General features: G+C 32.1%; 1 protein-coding gene across 1 annotated transcript; it reads left to right on the forward strand.

The window, feature by feature from the left end:
• Positions 1 to 2,395: 2,395 nt before the first annotated feature.
• Positions 2,396 to 10,623, forward strand: LOC110797185 (expansin-B3-like). Its single transcript, XM_022002282.2, has 4 exons — positions 2,396 to 2,771; positions 3,840 to 4,146; positions 7,039 to 7,168; positions 10,133 to 10,623. Exons 1-4 carry the CDS (start codon positions 2,615 to 2,617, stop codon positions 10,328 to 10,330), a joined length of 792 nt encoding a protein of 263 aa, XP_021857974.1. The 5' UTR covers positions 2,396 to 2,614; the 3' UTR covers positions 10,331 to 10,623.
• Positions 10,624 to 11,810: the final 1,187 nt, after the last annotated feature.

Genomic DNA, 11,810 nt, shown 5'->3' on the forward strand with positions numbered 1-11,810 from the left:
ACTATCCAAGCTTAATATTTTTGGTTGGTATTTACGGATTTCCGGAGTTTTGAGGGTTATATTTATAGGTAACTGGTAGAAAAAAGATAAACGTTCAAAGATATTGAAGTTAACTGAAAATCAAATGGCAACGCCATAATTTTCTAGCGCACAACATTGGTGCCTGGAGTATTCTCGCGCATGCCTTGATGCGCCAGATTTTTTAGTTGTTGAGTCATTGACAGTTGGTTCATAATTCTATCCGTGTCGTGATTGGTTGAGAACCAAACTGCAGCGTCAGAATATAATGGCGCTTATGTTTGGTGCGCTGAAAATAAGTGGCGCGTGTATGCCACGCGCTAGAAATTTCTAGCGCTGGTGTTCTCTGTCCACATGTTTCCAGGTTTTATCGTTTTTATTCCGAATTCCTATCTCATTCACGGTTTTATCTCTTTAATGATACTAGTTGGAGTGGAACTCTTATTTTTTCTCAAAGATTAATTGTAATGCGACGTAATCACTTGAAAATCTATCTTATACGACTGCTATTAAGGAGGTCGAGACTATAATTCCTCACCCCGTAGGGATAATAGATCACATCACTTCCCTAAAAACAGTGCGAAAGGGGTTCTATTTCTTTTTGAGTCTTGAAGGTAGTCAACGTGTCAGCCATTCAGGTAGCAGGTTAATATGGTAGTTACTATAAATGACAGTTATTAAAAATGAAAATACGGGTTTCGGGGTCAGGTCAGGCAGTCACAGTTCATTCGTTGCATACTTAGGAAAGCATTGACAAGCAGTGTTTGGTTTCATCATTGAACTCACCGCTTCGGGCCTAGGGACAAATGTAGGCGTCTACAATGTGTCATCAATATATTAATATTAATTGCACTTGATCTGAAGCGGCTTTCATCTAGGCATTTCGATTACTTGATCTCACTGAATACTTAACTTGTTAATTAATCTGAATATCATTTATTAGACTTCATATTAAATACAATAAATGCATACTTGAAGCAAGGACATATTTCCTTCAATGTTGGTCCCAAACAATTTCGGCTTTTGATTGGAGCAATATATATATTTCCTCCATTCCATATTCATTATGGTGAGTTTGACACAAGATTTATAGTAGTGGGAAAAAGTAAGAGAGAGAAAGACAAAAACACAAATTTGCCCATGTGAGTAAAATGTTAAGTAATTCATTTGTTTTAAAAAAAATTGTAACACTTTGATTAATACGTTCGTCAAGACAAAACTTTGACCGTATGTATCTCTAATTTTATTTTATTTTTAAAATCTTGTACTCCCTTCGTCCCAAATTAGTCGTTACACTTACATTTGCACAAAGTTTTAGGTGATATGTGGTTGTTTGTTTATCAATTATTATTTTATTGAAAAAGTATATGTGATAAGAGTTAGTGGGGTATTTTTTTAATTGAATGAGAGAGGGTGTGGAGACAAAAAAAAAATAGTGGGAAGAGAGACACAATATAATAATTATGGGGTTATTCCTAATTTAGAAGTGTAACAACTAATCTGGGATGGAGAGAGTAATTTAATATTATGAAAATATACAATGAAATCAATCCACCAACATTTTACTTACAACATTCGCGTTTTATAAACTAGTACTCCCTCCGTCTCGGAATACTCAAAATGCTATCCTTATAAGGTCGTCCCGGATTACTTACAACGTTTCTAAAAATGAAATTTTGTATTAAAATTATATGAACTTCTCACTTACCCAATGACCCACCTATATCCCTACTCCTAAAAAAATTAAAAAATTCCATTACCCCCACCCCCACCCCTACCCCTACCCCTTTAAAAGTTTGACACACATCCCACTACGTATATTATATTAAAAAAATACCCTATTACGAACTAGCATCTAATTAAATAATAAGTCAATTACAATGCATTAAACTCTGTGCCTGTTAAACCATTTCGAGTATTTTGGGATGGAGGGAGTAAAACTTATAGTCAAAATTAGTAAATAAATAGTGGCGAAATTAAAAGTGTTGTATTTTTTTTTTTTAAAACGGAGAAGATACTAATATGTAAGGGTATATCGAGTACATGTAGAGTGAAAACAAATAAGAAGTATTTTATTTTCTAAATGAAAATGATGTAATATTTGTAAAATATTTTAAAAGATAAATGACGTAATAAAATTGGAATAAGTAAAGTACTTTTTTTGCATATAAATAAGTAGTGACAATATTTTTTTTTTGGTGCAAATGAGCCACAAGGGCGGGGATGAGAATCGATCCCAGGATCACCTGGAACCGGGATGGAAGCTCTAACCAACTGAGCTATCCATCACTCTCATAAGTAGTGACAATATAAATTACAAATGGAACAGGAATATTATATGAGTGTGGGTGACTTTTTGGGGCATTATAAAACAAGGCGTCCAGTTTGGGTCTGAAAAACAGAACAAACTAACACTACTACTACTCCACTTTTTTTTTCCCCCTTGTTCTAGGGTAAACAAAAGAAGAGCATTCTTCTTTGTTGCCCCCAAAAAGAGAAGTGTCGGTAGTTTTCTCTTTCACACCACCTTCCGCCACCATCTCCCCCTCTTTGTCGGTCTTCGTCTATTTGCGAGTACTTGTACATTTTACCCACAATGTGGTCTTTTGTACAGCATTTGAACTTTTTTCTACTTGGAGCGTTTTTGGTTTTCGGGTTTGCGGATGCAGCAAAATTGTACAAAAAGTCCATCCCACATTGGAAACCCGCTACCGCTACTTGGTATGGTGAGCCTAACGGCGATGGCAGTGATGGTGAGCGCGCTTAATTTTCCTCCCTTTCTCAATTTTTTAATTTTTTTGTTTTTTTGTTTTATACATTTCCACCCCTGCCTTATTTTCTCCGCGTAATTTCTGCAATTAAGTTTTTGTATATACCTTAGTTAATAATTATGCGCCAATTTTCAACTCTGTTCTTTAAATTAGCGATTAGCTTTACTAATTGAGCGTTGCATTCTTGTTTTTGTTAGTAATGCGAAAGGTCTGTCTTTTTCTTTAACTTATTCCATAGGATCTAATTTAGTCTCATAGGTTTAAATTATGGGACATGACTTAGTTAATTGGTCCTACACTCTTCAATTAACTACCCAACTCAAAAGAAATACGTAGATTGAAAAATTTTACCAAAAAGTAAATGAACAATTAAAAAAAACGAGGCAAGGAAAATGGGAAATGTAGTAACAGAATTACTATACAATTGCATTGGAATTTGGAACTAAAACAATTGTTGTCAAATGGGTCAATATTATCACACCAAATAAAGTCCTTTTTGAGTTTGTCAATTGTAAGTACTTTCTTCCTTTGTTATCACACCAAACTAGTCTAATATATGTGATATATGCGAATATAATAAACAGTTTTGTGTTATTATAATAAACAGTTTTGTGTTATTATATTTAAATCCAAAATAATATGTAAAAATATAATACAGATGTGATGCATGCGTCTATAAGAAACAGTTAGATAGAGCTTAACGCATTTAAACAAATTGATTAAAATGTTAAGAATTTATTTAAAAGGCTAAATTGATTAAAATGTTTTTTTGGGCTTTTCCTATAGATTACGTTGTCATTATATTCTTTGTTCTATAAACATGAAGAATATTTTAGTAATCCAAGGAAACACCAAAAGTAAATTTACTAAAATAATCTCGCATCTTTCCCTTATATAACAGAGATGATGGGACTTAGAATTTGGAAGAGAAGGCTCTACTTTTTGTTGTATCCAGTAGTAATATTTACGTAGGTAGCTAAAGTAGTGATTAATTTGAGATGATACACGAGATTGGGAATCTGTGATTAATGAAACGGAAAATTGATGCAGGTGGGGCATGCGGGTATGGATCCTTGGTGGATGTGAGACCATTTAGGGCACGTGTCGGTGCGGTTAGCCCGATCCTATTCAAAAGCGGGGAAGGATGTGGGGCGTGCTACAAAGTCAAGTGTTTGGACAGTGAGCTTTGTTCAAGGAGAGCCGTTACTGTTGTTATCACTGATGAGTGTCCTGGTGGTTACTGCTCCGGTGGAAACACCCATTTTGACCTCAGTGGGGCCGCATTCGGTCGCTTAGCCGTCTCGGGTGAAGGTGGTCAGATTAGGAACCGTGGGGTCATTAACGTCATTTACCGAAGGTCACTTCTCTCTTTGCCTTTTCAATTTTAGTTTTTGTTTTTTTTTTCACGTCAAAAACAAATCTACAAGCACCCTTTCCTTCGCTTTTTTTTAGTTAGTTAAATTAGTTGCTAGTTTGGTGTTAATGAAGTTAACTGAAAGCAGCTCAAGAGTCAAGACTACCCACTTCCTTCCTCTGTAGTATCAGCTAATTTAATGTTATACTATCAGTAGGGGCAGATTTGGGAAGTTGGGGTGCTTTTTGTACCCATGCATTTGGCTTTTTGACCTGGAAGCTTTTGTGATGTTCATGATTTTGATTTTTGACTGACAACTGTTTTTAATGTTCTCAGTTCTCACTATTGACCGTTCTATTGCCAATTGACTCGAAAAAGCTACATATATCCTCTGGGTATGGAATAGTGTTATACCCTAAGCTGTGATTGATTTAAATTTATAAATTGCATGTGGGTTGTTATTTTAGATTTAAATTTAAATCCCATGTGGGGTTGCTTATGTGAAAACAACCAATGAGAGTCAAAGATATGACACTATTCCATACTCAGAGGATATATGTATCAGCTTCCGCCTTGGATACTTTTTTACAGAATACGTAGTACTTACTTTGTTAAAATTCTTTTTTATTTTGTTAAAATTCTTTTTTATTTTTGTTTCTGATTCAGACATCATATGGGGTACAAGTATCGTGTTTGGAATGCTGTAAAAGAGAAAAATTAACTAATTATTGAAATGCTGAAAACTATGGTTGTGTGACCACGGATCATGCGACTACAAAGTCTTATTTTCAGTTGCGGATTGCTTTGGTTACTACTCCCTCATCAGTCTCATTTTGTTCTTTATGTTTTGTATTTTACATGCGTATTAACGATTAATTAATATGCATTTATATTTCTTTATTTTTTTAATTTAAATAAGACAAATTACATTTATTTACAATGTTTTTACTTTTATCAAAATTCTGATATTGAAAAAAATGAGAAAAAATGAGAAAAATTTAATGTCCAAATGAAAAAGTGTGAGACATTAAATGACCTAATGAATTTAATTAGTTAAAATAATCATTTGACACAAATTTCAATAGAATATTAAAGCATTAATGTGATAATATAAAAAGGAAACGTAAAGAATATTTTGGGACACTTAAAAAGAAAAATGTAAAGAACAAAAAGAGACGGTGAAAGTAGCTACTTCCTCCGTCCCAATTTTATAGTCTTGTTTGACTAAAATTATGGGTTTAAGAAAAGTAGAATATATTGTGGAAAAGTGTATGGGAAAGTGGAAAAATGGAATATAATGTATAAGAAAGTGTAAAAGTGGAATATACTGTATGGGAAAGTTAGAAAATTAATGGCCAAAAGTAGATACAAAACTATAAATTTGGGACGTCTCAAATAGAATACAAGACTATAAAATCGGGACGGAGGTAGTATTGTTTTGTAATAAATAATTGAAGGGCTTTACTCTATTCACCTGACTTGATTTTTTTGACTTTTGGGCTAGTGAATCTTAAGTCTGAACATTTTCTGGGAGTGATTTTCTATTTTTCTAGTTTGATCTGGTCTAAAATTTTCAACTCTGGTCTAGTAAGCAATAAGAATAAGATGAAGATGATTCAAATTTACAACCTATTATACAAAAACCCCTAGTTTTAACCACTAAGTCATGACTTCATCGATGCAGATTACTTTTGTTAATCACGGAAAAATCGCTAATCTTAAGTTGTAAAAGTTGGAATTGATTGGTCTTAAGATTTTATTTATTACTCCCTCCGTTCCGGAATACACGCACTAGTTTGACTTTTTCCGCTATTTACATAACTCACTTTGACCTTATTTTATTTCTAGTATATGAAAACAAAAGTTACCATATAATATATTGTTGGCTTCATCTTAACATATATTTTTAAAATATTAATATTTCATAAGTTTTTATAATATGCAGTTAAAGATATTGGTGGTCAAAATTGTGCAATGGCAAGAGTGTCGACTCACACGAATTTTGTATTAACTAACTTATGAAATTTTTATTATTATTTATTACCTCCATTTCAAATTGATCTTTACATTTTTTATTATGATTCGTTTCATAATGTTCTTTACATTGTTCTTTGTTATATTTTTGGACAAAGAAAATTTAATATCTTATCCTTCTTACCTTACAACATTTACAAAATTCTAATCACTTTATATTACTTTATTCAATTTTTTTTGCACCCACCCACATTTTTACATATCTACGTTATCTATATTTTATTATATACACCAACTTTTATTAACAGATTTTTCTTATTTTGTTTTACTATTTGTGCAAATAGTAACTGTAGGGATCATTTTGAAATAGAGGTAGTACTACTTTAAAGTATGTTTTTTTTTTCCCGTGGATTTCTATCTATTTACGGTTTTCTCATTTTTAAATTAAAATATTAATTTCGTATTTTAATCGTTTTAAATGATTCAATATCCATCATCATTCTTATGTGTAAGGATTCCAAAGAAACCGTGTATTTAATTTTTTTTAAAGATCAAACGAATTAAAAAATTACTTGTGAACTTTTAAAATATTTGTGAAGTATCAAACGAGTTACTTTGAAATACCGTTATCTATGATATTTTTATAGAAAAAAGAGCATATTGAATTTTGAGTCACTTAAAACTATTTGGAAAAGAAAAAAATATTTAATTTTAAAATGAGAAAACTGTAATCTAATAATAATTCCAAAACAAAAATATAGTTCAAGGTAGTAAATTACAATAAAAATTTCATAAAGTTGTTAATGTAAAAATGTTTTTTATAGTAATAAAAAAAAGTGGACGGATTGTTGTCGGTTGTACGAAGTATATATGTTTTCATGTTTGAGTTACTCTTTTGACTTTTGTTTGTTTTAAATTTAGGACGCCATGTAAATATCCCGGAAAGAAGGTTGCATTCCATGTAAACGAAGGCTCCACTAACTATTGGCTCTCTCTTCTAGTGGAGTTCGAGGATGGAGATGGAGATGTAGGTGCAATGCACATAAAAGAGGTATTACATCCATTTTTTTAATTTTTTTTGGGTATGGAAAATTGCTTTTGCTTTAAAGTGAATCAGTATAGATATTGTTTTTATACTTTTTAATTATAAAAAACAAAGACAATTTTGATGTGGTGCATGTTCAAAAAAGAAAGTTACATCTTTAACTCGTTTGTTTTTAAAAAGCACTCAAATCTAAATGGGCAATATCTTTTCCTAGTGGTAGAAATTTTATAAAGAATTGATCAGCTTTTTTGTAATACAAAAATCAGTAAACATAAAATCCCAAATATCACGGAACAGCAAGACTGTAATGGCACAATTATAAGTTTATAACTAAAGAATTGAAGATTATAAAAATTAATGTAATTTAGGTAATGAATTTGTGTCAGTTTTGGTCGTCACAAAGTGTAAATCCGCAGTGTGCGCAATAGAGTGCGTATCATGCCTTAGCTTGACCCCTCTTTGCTAAAGATTTCCAGTCCTATAACATGCAAAAGGACCCTACTTTTAAGTTTTATGTGACTTTCTACATCAAAGCATCACGAGATGTTCTCATCAAATAATACCTCTCGGCTCTTAATTAATGCTAGTACAAAGCATGATCTTGTAAGGACAAAAATATATTTGTATATACTTCTCCCTTTTATATTTACCTGACATAATTGGGTTTTGGATACTATCCACATAAGTTTCTTTGATTTTCTTTCATGATTTATACTTAAGAAAAAATATAGTCGTGAGCGTTCGTATTAGATCCGTCTCAATGATTTTTTTTTTAATATCAACTTTTTATATTTTTTTATTCATAATTGAAAATATTAATGTTTGAAATCGTGCATTGACAAACGTACCTAAATAATTGTGTCATTTAAAAAAAATAGACTTTTTTGTCAAAGTTTGATGATGGTGTTTAGATGATAAATGATGAATGTATTGTGGAACGAAGGTAGTATAATATAGGTAGAGAAATGACAAAGAAAAGGAGAGAGAGAGAGAATGTGAAACCAAATAAAAAACCTTTTTGATGCAATAAATGTTTGACATGTGGCAAAGGGTGATGATCAAACAATATTTTTTTTAATTGCAAAACAGATGAGGAAAAAGTGATGCATACTTGTAAAATTACGATGTTTGTTAAACGCTCAAATGTTGTTGTTGGGAAAAGAAAAAATATATATTATATTTCATTAGGTTGAAGTTCAAATTCTTGGTGTTTGCTAAACATACTCTTAGAAATTAATAGTGGGTGAATAATTAATTATGGGAAAAAGAGGATGTGGGTGTGTGTAGGAATCGTAGGAGGTAGAGAATGATTAATATAATTGGAAATGAGGACCATGAGTTAAAGAAAGAAATAATAATAGAGTAAAAAAAATATTATAATAGAAAGTGTAATTCATATTGCCTCCCGTTTCTTTTAGTTGCACAATTTATAATTTTACACTATTCACCCCCTCTTATAACAATTTTTGTAATTTATGCATGATGAATTATATGGTCATGTGAGATTTTGTTAAATTTTTCTCGATATATAAATTTTCAAATTTTCAATTTTTTTTATAAATTTATAAAATTTCAATTAGGGATATTAATGACTACAGATTTGCAATGGCAAGCGTGAAATATTAAATGATGCTAGTAAAAAAGAACAGAGAAAATATTAAAATGCGACCGCTTTTAGAAAGTGTAACTCGTATCAAAATACTGAGGGAGTATGATTTTTGCTTTAAAAAAATAAAGACATTAATGATTAAAGTTCTGCATTGACATGCGTAAAAGTAACCAATATTACGAGTAAAAACGAAAGGAGGAATGGCGGACCTTGAACGGTTTTATAAGAGGGGCCGGTAGAAAAAAATTAAGCAATATACTATGTAATTATACAATTATAAACAAATTTTAGGGGGGGCCATAACTAAAATTACACTATAAAAATTTTCGGCCGGGAGGCCAGACCCTCCAAAGCCATACCTATGATCCGCCATTTTAGTACAACATTGACGAGCTAGCTAATTAGTTTTATTAGCTCATGTGGGCAGTATCTACTCAAAGGATATGATTACTTACTTACAGAAGAGCAGGAATTACCAACTAATTTTGTTGTAATTCAAACTAAAAAATTATGTCTTAGATTAGAGTGATTAATTGAAGAAAAGGATTGGTTGAGATTCAATATACCCGGCTAATAAGATTTATCCTTACTTCCTTGCATACTTCGTAGTCATCTCCACTAAATACTTGCATACTTCGTATATAGCAATGACACAAAAGAACTACTCCATAGTCAGTGAATAAGGTTTTAAAGGTGTAGCATCAAATGGGTTCTCCACTATAAAAAGCTTAGTTAATGAGACAAAATTAATAGATTGTACCGTATCTTTAATTTTCTTTAAATTTTATTTAATTTCCATTAAAGAAAGGATGATTCAATATGAAGGAATGAGTTAGGATAGAGCATTCATTGGCCAATAGCACATGATTATTAGAATTTTGAATCCAGTTGTAGCAAAATCATCATTTCTTGAGGTTCAATATTCAGTAATGTCTCACCAAATTAATACTATATATGTTATGTTATTTTCAAATCATCGCATTACTTATAATGAGCATTATGTTAACTATATTATGCAAAACTAGACATATTCATCCCCTGCCTTTAATCTTCGCTTTTAGTTTGTCGTTTCTCTCTACTCTCTACTTAAACTTGAGTTTGAGCTAGAGCTAGAGCTTGAGCTTAAGCTAGAGCTTGAGCTGGAGTTTTTCTCCAAACAACGCTATCATGCAAAAATTTCCAAAACATTTTTGTGATGTTATTTTGGACAGTGTTATTGGTTAATAAATTCCAAAACCTATATTGGACAAAATTATTGGATAATAAATTGTATTAAGTAGACGTTATGATTGGAAGAGTTGGGACTTGGAAGCATGTAAGTTAAAGCTAACATGTGAGTTGGTTTTAATTGAAAATGGCAGGCAACATCAAATGAATGGATAGAAATGACGCATTTGTGGGGAGCAAATTGGTGCATAATTGGGGGACCTTTGAAAGGCCCATTTTCAGTTAAATTGACAACACTTTCAACGGGTAGAAGTCTATCAACTAGGGATGTTATTCCACGGAATTGGTCACCGACAGCCACTTATACATCTCGTCTTAACTTCTACCCCTAACTTCCACCCCTAACTTCCACGGTGATTAAATCATCGTTAAATTGTCTCATTCCGAAGAATAATGCACGGCTGTTTCTTTTTCCTTTTTTTTAAAGGGAAATGAAAAGTAGCATCCAATGCTCTTTCATTTTTCTTTTTCTCACCCTTTAATTCTGGATTTGTTTGTTATTAAGATGAAGGGAGCCATCTCCTCAAAGGAGGAGAGCGAGCAGACATCATATGAGTCTTGGTTGTATCTTGTATGATACTTCTATGTTATTGTACTATATGTTAAGTTGTAAGTTTTTGTGTTATTTTGTTTGTGAATTGTGGTGTTTCTTTTTCTCGTCAATGAGATGCTTAAAATGCTATTGTAAGTTACGCTGATTAAAGCCGTCTGTTTACAGAATGGGTTCTGTTTTTTCAATTGAAAATCTTATGTCTTTTAATCACTTCTTATCCTCATTTGTTTTTGGATAGGAAACAACAATCTTTTTCTTTATAGCACAAAGTTTGGCCTGAAATAAACCGGTAACATAATGTGCAGTTTTAGTTGGTCAAAATTGTTAGAGGTGCATGTTCAATTCAGATAATCCAAGAGAAAAAAGGTTAATGATGTTGGAAGATAATGTGACTAACCTATTATTTGGGTAATTGGGTGTCCAATTGGCTATCAATTGGATATGCAGCCCAAAAGCCCACTTGGCTAACATAACATAAAGTCGACTTTCCCTTAAAGGCTCCATGCCTCATCTAAACGGCCCAAGGCCCAATCATAGTAAATCCCTAGTTGCATTACTACACAAACACTATATATATATATATATGCTTCCTTAGCGCATACATCAAGGTATATTCATTTATTGCCTTCACACATACATTTATCTAGAGCATTCTCTCTAGATCCGAACCTAGTGCTTACTTACGCATCAGAGGGGTCTTTTCGGAACCACCCCCGAGGCCTGTAACCTTACTTGTGTGCATGTATTAATGGGCTCATTACACTCAAGAACAAGCTACATCTTCCATACAACGAAAGGACCTTCAATCCGAATCCCATTGTTTCATACCTGGAACACCAATGATATGAGCATAACAATATTTTTTCTTGGTAATGAGCTATGTATTTGTTTAGGCGTGCTGATCATATCTATTTATATTTAGGAAATTTGATTCTAAAAATACAACCTTTAAGGGGTCTATTTAAAAATAGATGACATTTCGTTTAACTAAGAATAACATAACCTTTTGGACTTATCTTGTTTTAAAGGGCTCCCCTTTACAGTCACTTGTTACAATAAATAATATTATAGGGTGTTTAATTTGTCAGGTGAATTTTCATATTACCTACTAGTCTTGTATGCACGCGATGCGTGCATGTTACTACCATTAATAACCACAAACAATAGGCTAGAAAAAAGTATTCACAAAGTTCATGTAAAGAAAATATAGATATCATCGATCTGAACATGAACCAAACGCATAAATATTGAAACAACGT

Source organism: Spinacia oleracea, chromosome 4 (assembly GCF_020520425.1).
Source record: "Spinacia oleracea cultivar Varoflay chromosome 4, BTI_SOV_V1, whole genome shotgun sequence".
Taxonomy (NCBI): Eukaryota; Viridiplantae; Streptophyta; class Magnoliopsida; order Caryophyllales; family Amaranthaceae; genus Spinacia; species Spinacia oleracea.